The sequence below is a fragment of the Eptesicus fuscus genome, chromosome 16 (assembly GCF_027574615.1).
Source record: "Eptesicus fuscus isolate TK198812 chromosome 16, DD_ASM_mEF_20220401, whole genome shotgun sequence".
Classification (NCBI taxonomy): Eukaryota; Metazoa; Chordata; class Mammalia; order Chiroptera; family Vespertilionidae; genus Eptesicus; species Eptesicus fuscus.
Window position 1 is genome coordinate 25,215,052 of NC_072488.1, and position 24,092 is coordinate 25,239,143.

Consider the following 24,092-nt stretch of genomic DNA (forward strand, 5'->3'; position numbering starts at 1 on the left):
GCATCCCCAGCCTGTTCCCACCCCCTGCTGCTGCTCGGCTCGGAAACCCCTGTCATTTCTGTTCAGCTATTCTGAGTGCTGTCTCCAGGGTTTGGGTGTAAGGGCACTGGGGCCGCATGCCACAGCCCACAGAACAAGGGGGTCTGGGATTCCGGGTGGTAAGATTTCAGGCTTGGTGAGAGTGCTCCCCTTTCAGGCTGGGGCCCTGCCCTCCCAGGAGCCACCAGACAGCTCTGAGCTATGAACTCCTGAGGGCTGGACGCTAGCACAGAGGCCTCAAGGTTGGGGGAGAGGTTTTGGGGAGGAACAGAGAGTTCCATGGTTGGAGGGGGTCAAGGACAGACCTGTGGGTGATGGGAAGGAAGTATGGGGGTGGTCCTTATTGGAGGGGCTTGGGAGACCTACAGAGTCAGAGAAGGGGGCACTGAGGCCCACAGCCTGCCTTCCGCGAGTCACGCAGCAGAGCCACCCCCCTGATTGGGACCATTCCATGGATTCCCTGAAGCTGTTTCTATGAGTGAACAGTTACAAGCACACAGAACTCTTCTGCGAAACAACCGGTCTAACTCCTCAAAAATGCCAGCGTCCGAAAGACAGAGGAAGGCTGGGGGGCTTGTCCAGGTGAAAGTACTAAGGAGACGTGGCACCGAGTGCAGGGCAGGCCCTGGTTTGGATCTGGGAGTGAGAAAAGTAAATGACTAGGAATGTTATCGATGGGATGGATGGCAGAATCGGGATATGAACTGTTATTAGATGATAGTAATATCAGTGCTACATTCCCTGAATTTGGCATTTCTGTTGTGGTTATAAAAAGAATGTCTTGTGTCTTAGGGGTAAAGGGTCATATTCTCATAACTTACTATCTTTATTGTTATTACTAGAGGCCCGGTGCATGAAATTCGTGCATGGGGGTGAGGGGGGGGGGGCCCAGCCTGCACCCTCTCCAATCTGGGACCCCTTGAGGGATGTCCAACCGCCCATTTAGGCCCGATCCCAGTGGCTGGTTCCCAACTGCCCTCCCCTGCAGACCTGGTCCCCCCTCAACGGCCCTCCCTTGCAGGCCTGGTCCCCCCCAACTGCCCTCCCCTACAGGCCTGGTCTCCCACAACTGCCCTCCTCTGCTGGCCTGGTAACCCATAACTGCCCTCCCTGCTGGCCTGGTCCCCCCCAACTGCCCTCCCCTGCAGGCCTGGTCCCCCCCAACTTCCCTACCCTGAAGGCCTGGTCCTCCCCCCCAACTTCCCTCCCCTGCAGGCCTGGGTCCCCCCCAACTGCCCTCCCCTGCAGGCCTGGGCCCCCCCCAACTGCCCTCTCTGCTGGCCTGGTCACCCCTAACTTCCCTTCCCTGCAGGCCATCTTGTGGCGGCCATCTTGTGTCCACATGGGGGCAGCCATCTTTGACCACATGGGGGCAGCCATCTTTTGTCTTGGTGTGATGGTCAATTTGCATATTACTCTTTTATTAGATAGAATGGAGTATAGAGAAACACTGCAAATGTGGTAAATGTTAACAATTGGGTTCACTGTTATGGTATTATTCTTGCAACTTTCCTGTTTGAGATTTTTCTTTTATTTTAAAAAAAAATTATTTTTTTATTTCAGAGAGGAAGGGAGAGGGAGAGGGAGGGAGGGAGGGAGAAACATCAATGATGAGAGAGAATCATTGATCAGCTGTTTCCTGCACATCTGCCACTGGGGTCGAGCCCACAACCTGGGCATGTGCCCTGACTGGGAATTGAACCATGACCTCCTGGTTCGTAGGGTGACACTCAACCACTGAGCCACACCGCCGGTGGTTTGAGATTTTTCAGAATAAAACATTGACTGCCGGAGCTTGAGCCTTCAGAACTGCTCCCTCACCCCAGCCTGGGCTGGGAGTGGAGTTTTCTCTCTTTGGAGAGGGCCTATGTGGGGGTGAGGAAGGATCTGGCTGTTTCTGGGACTGTGGCCACCTGCCTGGCCTGGGTCCCTGGGCCTGGGGGACAGGGGCTCTATTGGGACAGGCATCTGCATATTTCCTGTTCTCACTCTTTCCCAAAACCATGTCCCCCGACAGGCTACTCGGGATGTGGTGCTGAGCCGGGCGCCAGAGCAGGAGGAGGACCGGGCCGTGAGCCTGAGGAACGCGGCGGCCATCTACGACCTCCTGAGCATCACGCTGGGCAGGAGGGGCCAGTACGTCATGCTCTCGGAGGTACGGCCAGCTCCTCCCTCCCCGGAGTGGGGCGGGGCACGGAGAAAATGCGATGGAGCCACAGGTGGTCCTCTTCCCCGGTCCCTGCCCTGCCTCCACCGGGTGCAGCTTCGTTCTTGGGAGGCCAGGCTTGGGACTGTGCCTTTCCAGTGCCCTTCCCAGCAGGGTGTTTTGCTTTTCCTGACGTTACGTGGTTTTCTTTTGAAAGTAGCACATGGCACTGTGTAGAGAAGCACAAGAGGAAAGTTATGCACCCCTCAGTTTCCCCCAGAGACGATACTGGTGTTTTTGTTTGTTCGTTTGTTTGTTTAATCCTCACTGCAGATATGTTTTATTGATTTTAGAGAGAGGGGAAAGGAGAGAGAGAGAGAGAGAGAGAGGGAAGGAGGGAAACATCCATCGGTTACCTCCTGTACACACCCTGACCAGAGATTGAACCCGCAACCTTTCGGTGTACAGGATGGCGCTCCAACCACCTGAGCCACGCTGGCCGGGGTGACACCCGTGTTTGGTGACTTCCTCTCCTGACAGGGTTCTGAGCTGGGTAGATGGACCCCTCCCCCATTCTGTTGGACAAACCCTGCTGGGGCAGTGCTCTGGGCTGCGCCCAGGGGGTGGTGCCTCTTTGGGGTAGGGGGGGCCAGGGGTACTGAGCTGCCCCTCTTTCCTGCCCCCTGCCCACAATGCACGTGGCACACACAGTTTTGAGCTCTTAAATCCAGGCTGAGATCAAGGTGGCTGTGGGGCCCTATCTCAGTGGGCCTCTTGGCAGTAGATGCTCTTTCCTCGCGGTTCCGAGGGCTCCTGAAAGGAGGGACTGACACCTGCCAAGCCCCTGCTCACGCCAGGCACCGAGCCAGGTGCTTTCTGGGATGGTCCCCTCTTTAACGTGGGAAGGACAAGTGGTGTTCTCTCAAGTTTATCACGAGGTCGGCGAGACCCGGAGAGGTGGTGGTTGGCCAAGGAGGTGCAGGGTGTGCATGTCGAGCCGGCATGCGAACCAGGCCCCTGAGCTCTCAGGGTGCGTGCCGTCTGGTCCTGTGCCCCTCACCTGACCCCACACCACCCGATCATGGCCACGCGATGAATCATATACGGGCGGCTTCTGCCTCTAGTCCCTGGAACCACGTCGATTGGGGACCGTCGGGTCTCAGCAAGGCAGCCCCTGGTCGGGGCTGCCCAGGACTGGCCAGGCCGGGGACCAGTCGATTTTGTCGGCGGGATGAAGAGGAGCCTTTCCATTTGGGCGGCATTCTGTCCGTGGGGCTTTGCAGCCAGCCTGCTCTGCCACTTACAGGCCTGTGCCTCTGGCGAGTCATTCGAACCTCAGCTTCCTCACCTGAGAACTGGGGGTAATTCGACAACCCACCTCCCAGGGCTGTTGGGAGGAGTAACTGAGCTGATCCCCGTAAAAAGCTGAGAACAGCGCCGTGCGCAGTGTTAATAACTGTCAGCTGTGATTATTTTATCGGATGTCTACATTTCTAAAGCACTTTCGCAAATCTCGTTTCGTTTGCTTTTCACCATCGCCCTGTGAGACCACTCACCTGCCGTGGGGGTGGGCACCGAGGGCCGGGTTTCGCATGGACGGGAAACCCCTGGGGTCTTCTGACTGGAGCCAGGCAGGCCTCCTTCGGTCTCCTGGGCCAGGGGCTTGGGCGGTGATGACCCTGGAGGGCGGGATGGGCTTGGTGTGTCCTGGCAGAGAAGTGCTGACCCGCTCCCTCTCCCCAGTGCCTGGAGCGAGCCATGAAGTTTGCATGTGGAGAATTTCACCTTTGGTACCAAGTGGCCCTCTCCATGGTGGCGTGTGGAAAGGTAAGGCCGCGGCCTGGGGTGGTGCATCACCCTCAGGGAACCCTGCTCTACCTCTGGTCCCCCCCAGGGGTGGGGATGGCACGCAGGACCCAGAAATGTTTGTCAGGCGGCTGATTTTCATCTCCAGGAGGGTGAGGGCATGGGAGGGCCACACACAGACCCCCGTGTGAAGCCCGTGTGCACGTGTGAGTCTATGGCTGCTCTTCTCTGAGGGTGGGTGCGTGCAGGGAGCATCGTGGCACTTCCACGGTGAATTGACGGGAAGACTGCCTGAGTCAGGCAGAGGGGGGGGGGGGGTGGGTCCCAGCAAGGGGAACTGTGTTCCATTTGGGCTGTGGCTGACTTCCTGCCCCCGAGCGTGCAGTCCGGGAAGCGCCTGCTCGTGAACCTGGAGCTGACCACATCCCGGGAGGACGGGCTGCATTTGCTCTCTGCCCTCCACGCCCTGCTCCAGCACCCCTCGTTTTCCCTCCGATGAGAATCACACTTGCATAAGCCCCTATTTTAAGTAGCGACATGATAGGAAAAGCTTCCCGGGGCTGGGTACCGGGGCTGTTGGAACTGAGGGTGCTTCGAAGGCAGGAAACAAGGTGGCATGAGCTCGCAGATCATTCCAAGAGCTGTAAACACCCAGGGCCCTTTCGTGGGGCTGAGGGAATTCCTCGCCCCCTCTGCCCCCGCCTGCCCGCCTGCCCATCCGTGCCACCTGCCATTTCTAGCCCTGCACCGTCCGAGGTTGCCAGCGCCTCCGTCACAAATGGAGGGCGTACAGGCTGGGTCCTGGCAGGGAGAGGGAGGGAGAGCAGGTGCTGTAGCCTAGCAGGTGGGAAGTCCAGCCAAGAATCAAGTGGGAGCCTTCTCTGCCCCTGCCCTGCCAGGCATTTGTCTTCCCAAGCCTCTCCCCGCCCCCCATCACATTGGCCACCCCACAGAGCACCCTGAACATGACATGATGTACCCCAGCTCTGTGCCCAGCAGGGTCTTGTCAGGGCTCAGGGGGTGTTCAGAACAGAGATGAGGAGGGAGGAGTGGGGGCTCGGGCTTCCATGGAGCCTGGACAGACAGTGCACGGGGCATGTGACAGCTTCCTGCCTCCAGGGAGCCGAGAAAATGCCTCCAGCTCTGTAATGGTGAGCGTGGACTAGGAGAGCCAGGGCTACATGGGTTCTCGCCTTCTGTGAGTCATGGACCCCTTTGAGATGCTAAGGAAAGCTGGGACCCCTCCTCAGGAGAAAACACCGCCCACAAAGTTAGCTTTAATTTCTGTTTGCTCCCGGAGGCCCCCAGTCTCAGAGAAGGTGCCGTGTTAGCCTGGACGGTGTGGGGCCTTCACCTCCTCACTGAGAAGACCAGGCTCAGAGGGGCTCTGATGCAGCCTGGCTCGTTCCAGGCCCCCGGTGCTGGTACCCAGCCCGGCTCCCTCACAGGAGCAAGGCGCACACGAGCATGGGCTTACGGATGGGCACGAGGTGATTGGTGAGCTTCTCACACGAGGCCCCTCCTGCTGGGTTACACCCACCCATGCAGCAGGAGATGGGTCTAGAAGTACACCCTCCACCTCCTCAGGAGCCCTGCCCACAGGTCGGTGGGCCTGCTTGGCCAGACCTCACCTTTTCTAAGACCCTAAGGTGGAAATCAAGGTTCTGTACCTGTGATTGTGCCCGAAAGGTCTCCCAGGAGGTGAGGCGGGCAGATAGAGAGGTACCTGGCACTGCAGCCTCAAGAAGAAAGTGAGTTCCATGGCATGATGTAGGTTGCTCTATCTTTTGGTCTCCTCAGCAGTCACATTGGCTGCGTTGCTAGGTAACCAGTGTGACAAAAAAAAAAAGTGCCGGCTGCTCTGACTGCAGAGTCCTCAGATGGCTCCTTAAATAGCAGCGTTTTGTGGTCTGTGTGGGGGAGAATGTGGATGTGGAGGTCAGGGTTAGAGAACCCTGTATTTCAAGGATGCACAGGTCAGCAGCCAGGGAAGGAAGCCAAGGAAAGGCCTCGAAGCCTGCTGAGGTGTGTGGCCAGAGGGGCTGTGGCCTTGAAGCTTGCTGGGGTGTGTGGCCAGAGGGGCGGTGGTGCAAGTGCTGGGAATAGCTCACAGGGGAGGGTCTCGGGAGAGGTGGAGGGCCTGGCAGCTCTGTCAAGCCCTTCAAGGCCTCTCTTGCTCCCGCCCACGCAGGGCACCCTGTGCATCCTCAGCCTGCCAAAGGCTGCCATCTGCTAGCACCCTCTTGTGGGTGGTCCTCTTGTTTCCTGAGAGAGCAGTGGGGGACAGTGTTCTTCTCTCTCCAGCCTTCCTGATAGCCAAGAGCCATGGCCTCTTCCCCTTCCCACAGTACTGGGCAGAACAGGCTGTTGGCTGAGACACCTGGAACTGGCCTGATAAGCCTGAGCCCGGAGCCCGGGAGGTCACATCTGGGCTGAGAAAAGCTCAGACTTTCTATAAAGGGTCAGCGAATAGACAGTTTTGACTTTGCAGGCCAAACAGTTTCTGTGGTAACTACTCAATTCTGCCTTTGCATTGTGAAAGCAGCCACAGACAATACATACATGAATGGATGTGGCTGAGTTCCAATAAAACTTTATTTGCAAAAGCAGGCAGAGGGCCAGATTTGGCCCTCGTACTTACAGCAATGCTTGGCCCATAGTGAGATCTAGATAAGTGTTGCTGGTGTTTTTCTCGTTACTGTGATTAGTTATGTCCCTGCCTCGCCCGGGATGCTCCCCGCTTGGGCCTCCGTCCACCCGTGGCCATCCTCAGCAGGTCCAGTCTAACTGAGTCCCTACAGCCTTAGGGCATCCCCATATCCCTGTCTGGAGGTTCTCCCTGGTTCTGCCACCTTGGCTTCGCTCCTCCTAGTCTGCCAGCCTTTATACTTCCACCCCACTCCCTACCACCGGCCCTGCCTCCAAGTCCCATGTGGTTTTGGCCTGATCTCATCACTGCTAACCCAAGAGTGTTGAACTCAGAAGTTTGAGACAGCCCCTTTCTACCTGTTAAATTTGTATGGTTCACATCTGAATTCTTTCTAAAGAGCTTCCATCTGTTGCCACCTTAGCTGTTGTCATATCACTTCTGGGTAAGGATCACAGCTTCCATTCTCCAGATGTGGAAACTGAGGCCTAGGAGGGACTTGCCTGCCCACACTGCCTGGGCTCCTACTGGGCCCACCTCCTGGCTCTTGAGAGGAAAGGGCTGCAGAGACAGGGCTGGCAATTTGGGAACTCCCCCCATCGTGCACAAGGTGCCCAGTCTGTTGCCACCCAGGGCTGCGCGTGATGGCGACGCCTGCTCTTTCTCTGCAGTCGGCCTACGCTGTGTCGCTGCTACGGGAGTGTGTGAAGCTGCGGCCCTCGGACCCCACCGTGCCCCTGATGGCCGCCAAAGTCTGCATCGGGACCCTGCACTGGGTAAGTGAGCTGTCGGGGCAGGGTGGGCAGGGCCCAGGTCCTGGCGGCCTCCTGCGGGAGGATGAGACGGGGACATGCCCATCTTGCTGTGTATGTGACGTTGATATAATGAAAAAATATGGAGGGAGCTGGATGGGCCAGGGAGGCTTCCAGCAGCAGGAGGAGGTCTGGGAGGGAGCCACACAGGCCCGCGGCAGGCCCTCCCGTCACAGCTCGCGTGCCCTCGCCCCATGATTAGCAGGGAAACCAAGTCTTTTCAGGGAGACTGCAGGCATCTTGCACCCTAGAGGTAGAGCAGCCTTGGGATGTGGGTGCTGGCAGAAAGGAGACACCCAGGCCGAGCAACGCCACAGAGGGTGGTGGTATGAGCTGGAAAAACAGAGAGGGTGGGCTCGCCAACCCCTAGCTCACAGTCCTGTGTATTCCCCGGCTCCTGAGAGGGGCCTCCGCTCCATCACTAGGATGAAGCCCAAAATATCCACCTCGCTGAGGTGGGACGGGGGAGGGCATCTGTGCTCCCAAAGGCTGCCAGCTCTGAGGTGGCTGTGGGTCCACCCAGCCAACAGCCGCCCTTGCCAGGAAGTCCTAAATTTAGGTCTTCCCGCCGTGGAGGAACTGTTTCCCTCAGCAGCATAATTACAGTAATTATGTGCATTCAGATTACATGGTAATAAAATTAGGATCAAATCAGTCCAAATTGAAATCAGATGAGTTAGGAGCACAGGCATCAATGACAACATAAATAGAAAAGCCCAAAAGGAAACTTAAACATGCAGACTTGTCACCAGAATCGGGGAGGAGGGGAGCTGTTTAACCTCAGCTGAGAGGATGTTTGGGTTAGGGGGCTGGTTTGAGCCTGGGTTTAAATTGGGTACAGGCTAGAGTGGGTCCTGTTGGAGGGCTGAAGGGTGGGGGGTCTCCTGGTGGCCTTCCCTGATCGAAACCTCACCTCTGTGGCTCCCTAAAGCCTCGCTTGTACCTGCCTTGGACACGTAGCACATCACATTGCAGTCATTAGTGTTACTTTTTTTTTTTTCTTTCAATATATTTTTATTGATTTCAGAGAGGAAGGGAGAGGGAGAGAGAAGTAGAAACATCAATGATGAGAGAGAATCATTGATCGGCTGCTTCCTGCCTGCCCCCTACTGGGGGATTGAGCCTGCAACGCAGGCATGTGCCCTTGACCAGAATCGAACCTGGGGACCCTTCAGTCCGCAGGTCAACACTCTATCCACTGAGCCAAACCGGCTAGGGCTCATCAGTGTTTCCTGAGGGAAGCAACTGTCTCTCTTCCTTCTTGAAACCCCAGCCCAGAGTGGATGCCTGGTGCTTACTGGATGAATCCTACTCGCTGATGAGCACAAACACGTGGCACCCAATTCTGCCTTATATGGTCCTTCTCTTCCCGATTAGACAGGGAGCTTCGTCACCTTCCGTGACTTGCGCCCTGAGCCCCCTCCCCACACAGAACCCTGCGCATACTAGGTGTTCACTACCATCTGATGGAATGACGCCTGCCCCAGCTGGCCGGGAGGGACGGGTGTGGGAGGTCTGCATCTGGTTCAGTGGTGCTCCCTGGCTCCCTGGGTTGTGCTGGGCGAGAACAGAAACAGGCTGTTGGCAGCCAAGAGCAGCCTGTTCTCAAGGAGGCCAGGAGAGGGGCGGCAGCACTCTCGGTTATCAAGGCTGCGAGCAGGAAGAATGGTCTGACTGGGCACCCAGGGGGGTGCTGGTACTTGGGACACAGCATGGATCCTGAAAGGTTTCTGACATCACCTTGTCCGCTTTCTTCGCAGCCATTCTGGCTCACATCAGCCCCCAGCAGGCCCAGCCATTGTGCAGCCAAGCCCTGTTAGCAGGGGACAGAAATCTCCGGGTGGACAGTTTGGCCCAGGTTGCAGGAAGGGAGGCTGAAACTGGGACATTGGAAAAACGAGTTGTGCTGGATGAAACCGGACTGGGTGGCCATGTGCCCAGAGGCGGAGCACCTGCTGTCCCCATGTCCTGTCCTTATGCCTGGAGCCAGTGTGGGATGGCCCAGGCTGGGTCTGGGTCTCAGGGCAGGTAGGGAGGGGACCAGGCAGAGGGATGGTCACGTGCTGGTTGATGTGGGGTTTGCAGGGGGCGGGGAGGGGATGGAAGCGGCTGGGGCAGCTATGGGATCAGGTGGGAGGCTTAGCCCAGAGCTCCCCTAGGTGACAGCTGTGTGTGGCAACCTCCTGCTCTGGCACGGCCAGCATCTCACCAGGGTCCCCACTCAGTGATTTGGGACAGGAGAAAAGGGAGGTGTAAATATTTTTTAATATCCCTTCAAACACAATTATTTGAAAGTCATGCAATTGAAAAAGTTGACTTCTCTAGGAGGACAGGAGATGGGGGTATGTATGTGTGCTGTGTGTCACACACAGAAAGAGAAGGAGAGGATGTTGTGAAACAGAAAAGCAGGCCATGCTCCTCTTTGCAAGGGTCTGGGGTACCGTCTCGGGGCCACTTCCCCTGAGGGGACTGTGGGGCGGTAGAAAGAGTGCAGGCTTTGGAGGCAGAGAGGGCAGGGCTCAAATTCCTGCCTACCCACTTGGTGCTGTGTGACTTCAGGGGAGTAACGTGCCCCCGCCGTGCCTCATCTGTAACCTGGAAACCCCGGAGCTGAGCAGTGTCTCCGCTCAGCACATTGCGGGTGCCTGGTCAATGGCAGCTATCCCTGTGCCAGCCTCTTCAACATAGAGGCTCCCAGAAGGGATGTGCTTCTGTGGTTGTGCCTTCACTTTTCAGATCCAGGGGTGGGCAGAGCCAGGAAGATGGATTCAGTGTGGAGGAGGCAGCTCTCCTGCCATTGGCTTGTGGGAATTAGGAAGCGTGCCTGCTCCTCCGAGGAAGAGGAAGACACAAGTGCATTTTCAGTCTTTTCAGTCGAGCAGATAACAACAGCTCCTGGACCTGTGGGACGGGCCTCAGGAGAAACCCCGGTGCAGTTTCAACAAGCGCTGCAGGCTCAGAAGTGACCTCTCTCTAGTTCCCAGGAAGGGAGGAGGCGGTGAAGATTCCAGGGGACAACCTCTTAGGCAGCCTGAGCGTGAGCAGGGCGTGCAGCTGTGTGGCGACCAATTTAGGACAGCTGGAGAGATGCAGGAACCTGTCCAGTCACTTTTCTTACTTCTGGAAGGCAAAAGCCAGGGATCAGCCCATATCCTTGAGTGCATCCTTTCCCCAAGGGTCAGAGAGGAGAAAAAGGAAGAGCCACAGAGGGCAGCAGTGGATTCAGGCAGCTCGGGGAGAGCCAGCTATAGATCAGGAGACCTGGGTCGGAAACTCAGTTCCGCCACTTACTAACCCTGGGTGGTCCCCTAAGTTCCCTGTGCCTCAGAACCTTCATTTGTGAAACACCATCCCATCAGGTGGCTGCAGTTCCGGGAAGGGTCAGGTGAGCTCTAATTCACTCTAGAATTGTGGAGGGCGAGGGCCAGGGCCAGGGCCAGGGCCAGGGCCAGGGCCAGGGCCAGGGCGAGGATCACACCTGGGTTTTGTGCAGTGACATGGCTGCCATAGGTAAAGGATGCATTAAAAGTAGTGTAACATTGGGAGGGGAACAGTTGAAAATAACTTTGAAAACCCCTCACCCTAGAAGTATGTTGATGAGCAAGGAGGGCCCAGTGCTGTAACCTGAGCGAATCGTGCAGAAGCAGGAGCCACCACTACAGAGCTACCCGCTGTTGCTTTTAAGGCCACAGGAGGAAGCATTGGGAGATTGGAAAGGACCAGTGAGGTCCTGGGTGGGGAGAAAATGGCTAGATGGGCAGAGGCTGGGAAGCTCAATCAACTATTTGTTTTCACAACCCAGGTTGACACCCATTAGTGGGTTGTGAAATAGAACACTTTAAAAAGTAGTTGAAATAGACTGTTAGAGAATAGGGTAGAAAATATCCGAGTGTATTAACCACGGTTGGGGCAAGTGTTGTGACAAAGAGTAGATTAATGGTTACATGTCTGTGCGTCCTGGACCATGGGCCGGGGTCAGTGGCCTCCCAGGGCTGTGGAGACGCAGCTTGTCCTGTGTAGAGTCACTCCTTTTCTGTGACTGAGGGTCAGGCCGGAGACAGAGGGCGGGCAGGCATGTCCCCTCCCTGGATTCAGGAGGGTCTTTGATACCACTTCCTAATTGGTCACCGAGGTCAGGTAGCTATAGGGGAGGATCTGCTCAGATGGCACTGGCTACATCTATCAGGCTGAGATTTAAAAAATTTCTGGAAGGTTGAACTAATTGTAAATATAAAATTACAACTAATAATGATAGTTTACATTTATTCAAGCACTGCTCTGAGCATCCCCCATGACTTCATCTCATCCAGTCCTCTCAGAAACTCGATGAAGCAGACAGTTGTTATCCCTGTTTCACAGAAGAAGGAACTGAGGCACAGCAGGGTGAAGTGATGTGCCCAAGGTCACAGTTAGTAAGTAGCCAAACTGGGATTTGAGCCCAGCAAATGTGGCCCCAGAGTTTTGTTCTTAGCTACTAGGCTGCCCTGCTTTCTGCATGGAGAGCTCTTCATGGGTCTGAAGCTGACTCGGATCTTAGGTTGGATTATAGTACTTGAGGACAAAGATGGAAAGGCCACATTTCAAGGGATTTAGGAATCCCACTCTTGTCTTAGAATTAGGCATTATTTATATACTAGAGGCCCAGTGCATGATTGAATCATGCACGTGTAGGGTCCCCTACACGCTTTCACTTTTCGCGGGGGAGCTGGGTGCCTGTCCGCTGGTGCACCAGGCCTTTCAGAAGCCTCCGCCTAGCCAGAGGCTTCTGAAAGGCCTGGTGCCAGAGCAGACAGGCACCCAGCTCCGCCACTTTTGATGGTCCGCGGCCGCTGAGGGGGGCTACCCTGCTGTTGAGAGGCGCAGGGGGCGGGACTCCCGCCCCCTGCGCCTCTCAACAGCCGCTGAGGGGGCCTGCCGTGGACACCCAGCTCTGCCTCTCAATGGCAGGGTAGTCAGGTGTCCCTCAACGGCAGGGTAGCCAGGTATCCGCGGCAGCCCCCCTCAGTGGCTGTTGAGAGGCGCAGGGGGCGGAACAGCAGGGTAGCCCCCCTCAGCGGCTGCGGATCCATGCCTCTCAATGACCGGATAGGCCACCCCGAGTCCCGCCCCCCAGCCTCCCGCCACCCAATCGTGGGCGTAGCGGAGTGATCGTAATTTACATGTTACTCTATTATTAGATAGGATATTTTTTTTCTTTAAATATATATTGTTTTTTAATATATTTTTATATTTAAAATACATATATATATATGGGGGTTGTTTATCATATTGTATACTGTCATACTTAATAGACTGATAACATTTCTTTTCCTTCATAATCACTGCATTGGCTCCGCATGTAAAGGCTGCTTGGTTTCTGGTAACAGAAATCAAAATAGTGTTGGCCGTGTAGGAAAATGGCACATGGAAGCCTTGTGAGTTTGATTTGAGATACATGCTGACACCATGCTTAGAGATCATGTTAAACTATGTGACGAAGACTGGCAAGTACTGGTGAAGGAAGGCTACTGGCCTGGGGGTCAGAGTGGACCACAAGTGGACAAGCTAAGGATGTATGTTTTTAAAGCTAAAGGCTGGTGAGCTCTTTTTATCCACAATATGTGTCTGCACTGGAGAGTAATTTTCCCTGTTTGCCAGACATCGCTGAGCCTTGTTCCCCGCACCCTTGCTACGTGGGTTGCAGGCGGTAGAAGCTGGCGTTGGCCGAGTGGAAGGACATGGGCATGGGAAGTGTTTACACATGGAGTGCAGTAGGTTTCTGGATTCTTTTTATAACTTGTACTTGGTGGTTTATAAAAATAAGCCTGTTCCTTTTGCATGAGGCATAATGAGGCCTAAAGACAGTGTGTGAGATGAGTCGATCAGCAACGGGGATATTAGGAAGGAGGAAAGGTGCTCTTTGCTCCCTAACCCTTCCCATGATGCCTGCTGCCTCCCCTCTCCCTGCCATGAGACCCCAGCCACACGATTGCCTCTCTCTTGAAGCGGCCATAGTCCCAAGCAAGGCCCACACAGTGTAACCTTAATTAAGAGCCACCTTGTTCCGTGGGGTCTTGCCCTGCTTTGTGTGGCTCACAGAATCCCATGCAGGCTCACCAGGCAGCCTGCCCCCTTGTCATTGGGCATCCCCAGCTGGGCCCAGCACAGAGTGTGGTTTGTAGGGAGGAGGAGTTACAGTGGGGGTTGCAGCTCTGCATTTTGCAGATGAGGACCTTTGGGGCCCCGAAACTAAATGACTTTCTCAAGGCCCCATGGCTGTCGGGTGCCGAGCCAGGGTCAGAGCCGGGGTCGGGGACTTGTCCTCCAGTGCTCTTCTTGCAACCTGGTTCTGACTCCAGCAGACAGAGCTCAGCATCTCCATCTGTAGGCCCACCTGCCAGTTGGGGCTGGGCAGCCGGCAGCTGTGGAGTTTCCTGAGCTGCTGCCTCCCCCTGAACCCCAACTCCTAAGGTCTGATGGTGTCAGAGGCCCAGCTCCCTGACTCCCTTGTTGTTTTTTTATGTTTAATTTATTTATTTTTATTGATTTCAGAAAGGAAGGGAGAGGGAGAGGAGATAGAAACATCAGTGATGAGAGAGAATCATTGATTGGCTGCCTCCTGCACACACCACACTGGGGTTTGAGCCCACAACCCAGGCATGTGCCATGACCGGGAATCGAACCGTGACCTCCTGGTTCATAGGTTGATGCTTAACCACTGAGCCACGCTGGCCAGACTCCCTTGTGTTTTTTTAAAAACCAGCCTACCATCCTGGATGGAGGTGGCCCATTGCCCAAGCCAGCACCTTGAGCTCTACCACGAGGGCACTGGAGGGCTACCCTGGTCAGCATTTGTCAGGGATGGTGGTTGGGCCATAGAGGGATTCAGCCCTCCTCAGTCATTTCTATCTGGGCTCTCAGCTCACCCTCTCAGGTTCCCTTGTATGTGGGTCTTATTTTTACCTTCTCTGTCCACTGACTGGGTCCTCTGCTCCATCAGCCTTTTCCCTGCACGTGGTTCTCCACCGCTGTGCCCAAACGGTGGACTCAGCTCAACTCGCTTCTCCACGCTGATGGCCTCCGTCTCAGCATCTCAGCTCCGCACTCCAGGGAGAGAGTCCGCATGGCCAGGTGGTCAGGCTACCAGATGCAGAGCTGCCCCTCTCCCCAGGGAGTGGGGTTGGGCCTGGCAGGGACAGGAGCGGGGCGGGGCACACTGGCTTGGGCGCCAGAAGCCGACTTAGGTTTGCCTCTGCTCCCTGGTTGGCTGACCTCGTGGGCCTCTCCTGGGGGAAGACGCCCCACACAGGGACCGTGGGGTGGCAGTGGGCTTTGGCTATGATCTGTTAAGCCCCTTTGCTATGGGATAGAACCCATCTTTGTTCCTGGTGACACGCACTTGGATACACTGCCACACCAGGCTTGTGGGCAGATGGCATTCCTGGGCCTGAAAGGAGGAAGGGGGCATTTCTTGGAGGCCTGTGGGCTGGGAGTGGACATGGCCGAGGCCCCTGGCTGCCCCCTTCCTCCCTAACTGGCCTGACCACGTGGGTGGCCCAGAGGCTCTGGAGGCCTGCCTTGTGCATGCCCCTCTCTCTGTGTCACATGTTGTATATGATGGTACATGCACACATGACCTGTGCCAATTGGTCCCTTTCCAACTGGAACAGGACAAAAACCACCCCAGGCCTTTGTCCCCTGAAAGGTTTGAATTCTCTGTGTCGGGGAGCGAGCTCACGGGCACAGCAGAAGTGGCAACCTGACCACTCTGCGGGGTGGGCAGTGGCCCCCAGGCCCAGCCCAGACCCCTGCCTGTTCCCCCTGCCCTGGCTTCCTTCTGCTGAGCAGGGACAGACACAGGTACCTACAGAGGCAAGATGAGGAAAGGACCTGGCACAGACTGGCCTGGGCCTGGGTCCATGCTCTCAGCAGAGCAAGTGATGGGAGGTACAGGGCCCTGGGACGAGGGACGCTTTCTCTGAGCGAGGTAGTGCCCTTGAGCACAGGCCCCTGGGTGGGTGGAGAGGTCCAGGGAGTCACTTTAGAGGTAACAGCTTAGATCCTTCCACTCCAGCTGTGTGGCCTCGGACAAGCCACCTGGCCTCTCTAGTTGTGCTGCTCACACACAAGGAATGACAGTTCTGAGTGATCGGGGCTGGTGACTGTGAGTGGCTTGCATGCCAAGGCCAGCAAAGCCCTCCCAGTGACCTTTGCCTCTCCTCTTTGCAGCTGGAGGAGGCGGAGTACTTTGCCATGATGGTGATCGACCGTGGGGAGGAAGCTGGGGAGTTCCTCTCCAAGGCCTACCTGGCGCTGGGCCTCACCTACAGCCTGCAGGCCACTGACGGTGAGTGCCAGGACTCGGAGCCTCTTCTTGGGGTGACTCAGGCCTCCTAATGGCCTCTTGTTCCACCTCCCATTATATCCCCATTGACTCTTTTGGGATACATGTGCGTGCACACACACACACACACACACACACACACACACCTCTCAATCCCATTTTCACTCTTGTTCACACTTCACGCCTCTCAGAGATGCCTTTTTCATCAACCAGTTTTTCCCACCCTTCAAGGCCCAGCCCCAGCTCCTGGCAGAACTCGTGCCGACTCTGCCTCTGGGACCCTTTGTGGTGCTGGCAGCTGTAGTGGGCTGCCAGCCGTGATCCCACATTCTAGTTCATTCTAGTTCACCTTTAACCTCAGCACTGCTGTAATCTTCTGGGGTCTTTTGAATCTCCCTCCATGTATGGTGTAGAGCTGGGTATACAGCAGGTGTTTAATAAATACTTGTACTTGGCAGAGGGGTTTCACTGCTGCCACTCAGATCCTAGCATTCACTCTCCAACCCTGGCAGCTCAGCTGTGTGTCCCCATGGATCAGGCAGCCACCTACTTCTGTATTCTTGCAGCTTGAGAGAAAGGGAGCGATGGACCCCCCGAGACTAAAACTGGGATAGGAATCAGCCCCTGAAAGTATAATAGAGGTTATGGGGGGTTAGGGGGAAGTTAGTGTTCAGTGGGTGTATACTTTCTGTTAGGAATAATTAAAAAGTTCTGGAGATGGATGGTGGTGGTGGTTACACACATTGTGAATGTACTTAATGCCACTGAACTATACACTTAAAATGTGCTAAAATGGCTAAAAAAGAAGCAGCAGCCTCATGGATAAGGAAGCCCAAGGAGGCATGTGGCCAGGATGGAAGTGGGAACCTCTTTCTCCAAGCTCGGGCCTTTGAGAGGGTCAGGTTGGCACAGGTGACAAAGAAGGCAGTGGGGTGGAAGGGCCTGGTGTGCCAAGAACCATGCCAGGGGGCTGGGGTCAGGTGGACACCCCACACCCTCCCCCAGTAACCAGGGCAGTGGGTGGCATCAGTGGAGGCTGTTGGAGTGCCAGCATTTGCCAGACAGGGCCCGATGGGGCCTCTCCCTGCAGAGCATGTATGCCCTGGGGTGGGGCAGGGCTGGTCGCACCCTCAGCACCCCCTCATGGCTGTCTCCATCCTGTCTCCTGCAGCGACTCTGAAATGCAGGCAGGATGAGTTGCACCGGAAAGCACTGCAGACGCTGGAGAGGTAAGGGGGCCCCAAGTGCACAGGGCACAGGTGCCAGTGCACATGTTTGATCTCAGTGGGCCCTCTGGTGTAGACAGAGCAAAGGTTTCTGTCCCCATTTTACTGACCAGGAAACCGAGGCTCTGAGAGCTCACACATGCAGCTGAGACAGGCCTTTGGGGTTGGGTGGGCGGTGGGGCCTTTCAACACTGGTGGACCACCCCCTCTCCCCCAGGCTGAGCCTCAGCCCTCCTGAGCTCAGGGTTCTAAAATGGGAATAATAACCCATTATTGTTGTGATGACTACCTGCAATAAAGCAGGAAAAGCACCTTGCACAGTGCCTTACCTGTAACAGGAGCTCAAAAATTCAATGGCTATGAGGACTCGCCATCCATAGTCCTCCCAGAGATTTCCTGGCAGCCACGGGGTCAGGAATGTGGGGGTGAGGACGTGGGGAGGGGAGGCAGAGAAGACCCTCCCCCAGCAGCGGCCTTCCCTCCCTCAGACCCATCCTTGCTGAGCTCCTGTCTCCACACAACCTTGGCCCCTGACCTCCCCCCACTCCTTCCTCAGAGCCCTGTGTGTCTGATCCCTGACCCCCCTAGCGCTGATGTGGAAGCTTCTGGGTATGGACCTTGTGCCAGCTTCCTTGGAATATGTACACACCTAACTCCCTTCTGGGCAGGTTGTTCCCGAACCGAGGGAGATCGGAGAGTCCCATCCTGGGCGCCCAGGATAGGGGGTCATTTTCTTCCTTTCTCTGCCGCCTCTACATTCCTGAGGCTTCTTGCCCAGAGAGGCCGTTCCCAGCGCCTCCACCCTCAGGAAGGTGTTTCCTTCTGTCCTATGTGGAGAGGGCAGGCTCCAGGCTCTGTACAAGACCACCACAGGGCCCCAGCCAGGCCAACAGCTACCCCTACCGGTGGCTTTCTGCTCAAGCCATCACCTCCCGGCTGGGCACCCTTCCGAGCAGACCCCCTGGTGTAGACGGGGCACACGTGGCATGCTGGAGGCCTGTGTCAGACACTGGTTGCTCAACCCTTGGCGATTGACTTGGTGCTCCCTTTCCACACACAGAGCCCAGCAGCTGGCACCTGGCGACCCCCAGGTCATCCTCTATGTCTCCCTGCAGCTGGCCCTCGTCCGACAGGTGGGTTCCTAACCCCCAGGTCTCTGGGGGCTGCTGATCTTTTCCTGGCACCACTGCTTTTACCAGCTGTGTGACCCTTTGCAAGTGACTTGACCTCTCTGAGCCTCTATTTCCTTGCCTGTGACAGGAGCATCTTCAAATCCACCTCAGAGGGACCTAGTAAGGATCAAGTCAGAGAAGGTGGTACAGCCCCTGACCCAGGTGGGCCGACAGGGGCATCGGGAATAGGTAGCACACAGAAAGAGAAGGGTCCTAGCAATAGGAGTCAGGGCGTGGGGAGGGGAGAAGCCAGGCCAAGGCAGGTTGAGGAAAAGCAAAAAGCCACCTGACAAGCCCAGGGAAACAGTTCAGTGAAGCAACTGGAGATGAGACCAGAGGCCAGGAGTTGACACAGACAGGAAGACCAGCCTCCAGGCCATGGACAAGGCTCCACATACCCCTGGACGAGGCCCTTGGCACCTCCCTGCCACTCTCTCCAGGAGCATCAGTCTGGTGCTCCCTGGAGCACGGACAGCGAGATGCCTGGGACCACTATCTTCAGCTCGCTGTCAAAGAACCGGTGCTTTTCTTGCCATCAAACTTGTGATAAACCTTGGGTGATGTGTTTTTTTATCTCTTTAATTATTCAGCCACCTCTGATGAATGGCAGCTATTGTCTCGGAGAGATGGCTGGGCCAGCCCAGTGGAGCCTGGCACCCAGTGTTCTTGGGGACCCCAGATCTTGGTAGCATCAGTGGGTCAAGGACCCCTAAATGGACTCTAAGCTGGCCCCTGGCCTGCCTGGGTCTCAGGCCCACTGGCCTATTCTGCCCAGAGCATGTATTGCTGCCCGAGCAGTGAAGGCTGTGGGTGTGGCTCCAGCCCAGCATGATGGGGTCCACTCTGGAGAATCACCAGGGTAGGAGCAGCCTCAGGGAGGCACGGGCAAGCCAAGCTGGCAGCCACACTGGCCTCAGCTTCCTCCTTGCCTTTCCTCGACCTTTCCACAAAGGAAGGTCCTCATGGGAACTCTCGGGGTCCGGCACCGCCCACAGTCTGCACAGAGTCCAGGTGGAGACCAGGCAGGGGCCGGATATCCCAGGACCCAAAGCCCCCCAGGGAGCATAGGGGGATCAGTGTCTGAGGTTGGATAAGAAGCCAGGCTTTCTAAAAAAGACTTACAAGGCTCTTGGGAGAAGGTGGACAAAGTCGCAGTGGTTGGCCTAAGTGCCAGGCCTGAGAGCATGAGGCCACACGCCCCTCAGGACTAGAAGGAGGAATCTTACCTGGTCCTTACTGCCTGGCTAGCGGCCTGGCTTCGAGGGCTTGAAGAAGGAAACACTTTTTCACACGTGCGTGGTCCTCTGCACAATATTTGTCCACATCCCCTCAGCCACTGTAATGGCTCTGGCTGTTCTCATTTTGCAGCATAAGAACTACAGCTCAGAGAGGTGAAGCCCCTTGCCCTAAGGCACCCGCTGGAACATGGCAGAGCTGGAATCCTGCCCCCATCTGACCCCATGCTCTTGCCACTGTGAGCCTCTGAGTAGGAGGGGCATTTATCTGTCGGCCCCTGTCACTGCATGGACCGGTCCAGAGAAGAGGGCTTGGCTACCTCTAGGTACAGACTGGTGGCCTGGTGGTCCTTAATGACCCCCACTCCAGCTTAGGAAATGCTTCCCAGTGTCTACGGATCTTTTGTGCTGCTCCACACACCTGCTCCTCCTACTTCCAAGTGGGGACAGCAGAGGCTTCCTGGGCCTGACTTGGGGCCACAGATCCCTCTTGACATGTGATTAAGCGGGGCGGGGGGTGGGGGTGGGAGGTGTTTTCTCATCAGAGCACCAGCCCTGCCCCTCAGTGCCCAGAGTCTCAATTGAGTCTCGTGTCCCCTCAATGGCTGGTGCCTGGCACCAAAGTCCTGGAGGGAGGTGTGGGCCTCGGGGAAGGTCACTGAGCTGGCGGTTCTCTCTGGCAGATCTCCAGCGCCATGGAGCAGCTGCAGGAGGCCCTGAAATTGTGCAGGGATGATGCCAATGCGCTCCACCTGCTGGCTCTCCTCTTCTCCGCCCAGAAACACTACCAGCTCGCACTGGACGTCATCAACATGGCCATCACGGAGTACCCCGAGAACTTCAAGTGAGTTGGCTGGGGGGCGGGGTGGCCACAGATGCCAGACGGTGAAGAGATGGGAGCAGAGCTGTCCTGATAGAAACACGGAAAGGGGATTCATGCCCCTCCTCGGGCCCCGGGCCCAGCACCTGGCATCCTACTGCACACCGTCTCTTCCTAACTTCTAGACCGAATGCTTCCTGCTGGCAGAATCACCTCCCCTGAACTAATGTGGGGAGGCTACGGCCACTTTTGAAAACCTGCTTGAAGCCCATGCTGTTTGAGGCACAGCAGGAGTGGGGTGTGTCCAGGAAGTGTGTGTGGGGGGCCCTCTGGCTCTCCCTCAGCTCCTCCCAGCCAACCCAGGGGAGGGCCTCCGCCTCCTGCCAGCTCTCCCATCCTCCCCGGCTCTGGACTGGGTGAGGAAGCCAGCTTCTCCCCAGTCCTCCCTCCCTTACTGGCAGTGGGTGCACTGTCCACCCACCCCTTTCCTCCAACCTCAGGTGTCCAGTTCTTCCCCAGGACGCTTCACTCACTGAGGGTCTTCCTGGGTAGGTGGGGGAGGTGGTCCTTGCTGTGAAGTTGGCGGCTCCCCTGGGAGGCCCCTGGGTGGACTTCTGGGCCTCCATGAACACCTGGACCTGAACTCTAAGGTTTGCACTTGCATGGATCCAGGGACATGGCTTTCCTCAGACCCTCAGAGGGACCCTAAACCCAAAAAAGGCGAGAAGTCTCGATACAGACTGTGCTGTTGGTCAATCTGTAAGGTAACGGTGCCCCTCTGTCAGCTGTGTCCCTGCTTCTGCAGGCAGGAGCCTTCTAAAGGGGCAGCCTCCCAACAGAGTTCCCCCATCCAGACACCACAGGGCCACTTCTGGGGCCTCAGGGGCTGGGGCCGTGGGGCCAGCAGCAGGGAGACCGCTTTGAGGTCTCAGCCAAGAAGGAAAGTGAGTCCCAGCCCCGGAGGCCTCCTCAGAGTCTTCTGTTCCTTGATCACAGCAGAGAGGCCCGCTGGGGAACTTTTGGGGGCCAGAGCACCCCATCCCCTGTGATGTCTGCACACTGGGGTCATGGGGTGGAGAAGCAGTGACAGGTTCTTGTCTCTGAGCCACCCTGAGCCCCTCACCTCCACGACCACGAGGAGCCCCAGCTTGATCTGAGCCAGGCCTAAAAGGCTGAAAGAGTAACTGGAAGTAATATGGGAGCTCTGACCTCCGGAACTGTGAGGGGACAATCCCTGTTTCTTAGGCAGGAAAAGTAACTCCGTCTTTAAAAAAGGTGGGGTGGGACACCCACCTCCCCCACAGCTCTGGAGCGACCATGGCTCCACAGATAAGTCAATACCATTCCCCACAGAGGAAACCCCGGAGCGCAGAAACCCACGGATTAGCAGGAAATGTCACTGAGTCCATTACCGGTCAGGGATCACTGAAAAATGTCATTGCTCTTCAATGGAAACTGTGTCCTGCTTCTCCAGCTGCTCCCTGCATTGGGAACAAGCTGCGTGGCTCTGGCTGTTGCCACGGCAGTTAATTAAATGACCGATCCAATAAATATCACTGCAGCAAAAAAAAAAAAATCAAACCCCCCTCACCCTGACGTCAGCCCAACAAGGTCTGTGTACTCGGGGCGGGGGAGGGGTCTGTCTGCCACCGAGCTCCTCCCCACCGGCTGTCCCAGGTGGCCGAGGCCTTTGGAGGCTGCAGAGCCTGCCTTCGTGAAGGAAGAGGTGGGCCAGGCCCGTGTCGGGGGTGGAGGAAGCCTGGCACAGGGGAGGGTGTCGCTGGGTACAGTGGACCCCTTTCCACATGGGCTGTCCCCTTGTGAGGCATGCCTGCCTCTTCACCTGTGCCCCTCCAGCAGCCTGCTCCTGCTTCCCACGCCTTCGTTCCTCACCTGCCAGAGACTGGCATCTATCCTGCCTCCTCTGCTTCCGGGGTCTGCCGTGAGACTCGGGCAAGAAAAGGTCTTGCGGTCGGTGTACAACCCTGTGAGGGCCAGCAGTGTGGAGGGGCCTGGGAGTCGGCCACTACAGTGTAAGCCTGCAGCAGGTGGGCAGTGCACGTGGGCCAGGCACTGGCGGGGGGGAGCCCTGTGTGTGAGGGAGGGCGGGGCAGCGGAGGCAGGGACGCTCGGTAAAAGGTGTTGAAGCTTTTCAGCGGCACAAGTGGCCACTCTTCCCGCAGGCAGTCTCAAGACTCCTGGAGAAAAACCCAGCTTTCGTGGAGTTGAACTTTTGAAAATCCTCCAGAATTCAGGGATTAGAAAGCAACGCAAGGAAGACTGTTAATTTCCGTGCTACGGGATGACCTTTAGTTAATGGAGCTTGGGTTTAAAAAGGCAGGAACGTGATGAGGCAGAGACCGATGGCCGCAGGGACAGTGTGAACCTGGCACGGTGGGAACCAGACACTCAGCAGCTTCCTGAAATCCCGAGGGCTTCCGACTAAGCCCCAGACACATGTGCTGGCCAGGCTGGTGCTGGTTGGACTGCAGGGGGCCTCATGGGGGCAGCAGCCACCCTGTTTGGACCCGGTTCCAAGCCAGGCCAGGCCGGGGAATGTGAAAGGGCCCATGCCAGCTTGGAGATGCCTTTGCTAGTCTTTTCTCCTGGTCCTGGTGGTGGGAGGCAGCTGGGAGGCCCTGAGGGGAGGGACAGGGCTATGGGGTCAAAGGGAACGGGCCCTGATAAAGCGTGGTTCCTGAAGCCCAGGGCTCCTTGGGGCTCTGGTTTTAGGTAACAGATTCCTTGTGCTTTAGTCAGGCTGCTTGTAGTGAAAGTCGCCATGGTAACCAAACAACATTCCTGGGCTAATGATGGGAGCTTTCCAATAACCAGCCTGTCAGTCACTGCCCCCACCCCAGGCCTGGCAGCCTGCCAGACCGGTTTTGAAAGCCCAGGCCATAGGGCTGGACGCAGAGGAGCCAACTGGCTTGCCCTGCCCAACTCCTCAATGCCAAGGCTGCCTCCTCCCACCCCTGTGGAGCAGGGTAGGCCCTCGTGGGAGTTTCTGCCCAGCCACCTCAGGTTCAGGGGGACTTGGAAGGTCCTGGGGGAAGGTGTGTCAGAGCCCCAGGGGCACTCCCCAGCACAGGAACAATGCGGCCCTCTGGACAAGCTGCGGCTCGCACGTAAACAAATGGAACCATCAAAGCCATCTCCCCAGAGAAACCTAAGCTGTTTTGGAAAATGTTTGAGCTGATAACTAGGCGTTGGCTGAGGCCAGACCTCAACCTTATCCGGTGAAGGCGAACATCGGCCCCAAGGGCACCTCTCTGATCCACCTGGCCTGCCTCACCTTCCTCTCAAGTGACATGTGACATGTTTGTAGTGGTGCATTCCCGGAGCAGATCGGGGCCCTGTTAACATTTCTGACTTAAACCCAGTGTGTTTATTGGATGGATCTCATTAGGGACTTGCAGTAGATCAAAGGGACACTTGAAATACCAGCCTTCCCGTGAGAAGGCTGGAATCGGAGGTATGAGCACAAACCTACTTTATCACGTTGCTGCACTCATTAAACACGTTTGGCTGCTGCGGCCCCGCTGAGGACAAGAGCCGTGGCTTACACCTGCGGGCCGTGTGGTCGAGGGGTGCTAAGCCAGGCATAATCACTGGCACTGGGCTCTCGTCCCCAAAGGTCAGTTCCTCATCGCTAAGCTGGTTTGACATTCAGCGTTTCCCTCCGCTGGCTGTTCCCTGCAGCCGCCTGTGATCTCGCTCTGTGTGACCCAGCAGTCACACAGTCCTCAGTCTCTCCCCGGAGGGGGCTGCTTACACTCAGACTAGGAGGGCAGGTGAAGTTTGTTTTTTGTTTGCGGAGGAGAGGAAGGAAAGGAGAGAGGTATTTGCAGATTTTTTCCAAAAGG

The 24,092-nt window shown here is 56.5% G+C and overlaps 1 protein-coding gene across 1 annotated transcript in view; it reads left to right on the forward strand.

Annotated features, from left to right (window-relative positions):
- Nucleotides 1-24,092, forward strand: part of TTC7A (tetratricopeptide repeat domain 7A) — a 108,495-nt gene that overhangs the window by 49,614 nt on the left and 34,789 nt on the right. The window contains exons 9-15 of the mRNA XM_054728502.1: nucleotides 2,057-2,194; nucleotides 3,929-4,012; nucleotides 7,310-7,414; nucleotides 15,659-15,776; nucleotides 16,945-17,002; nucleotides 18,060-18,132; nucleotides 20,090-20,250. Of these exons, the coding sequence (XP_054584477.1) occupies nucleotides 2,057-2,194; nucleotides 3,929-4,012; nucleotides 7,310-7,414; nucleotides 15,659-15,776; nucleotides 16,945-17,002; nucleotides 18,060-18,132; nucleotides 20,090-20,250 (737 nt within the window). The remainder of the gene's footprint in view (nucleotides 1-2,056; nucleotides 2,195-3,928; nucleotides 4,013-7,309; nucleotides 7,415-15,658; nucleotides 15,777-16,944; nucleotides 17,003-18,059; nucleotides 18,133-20,089; nucleotides 20,251-24,092) is intronic.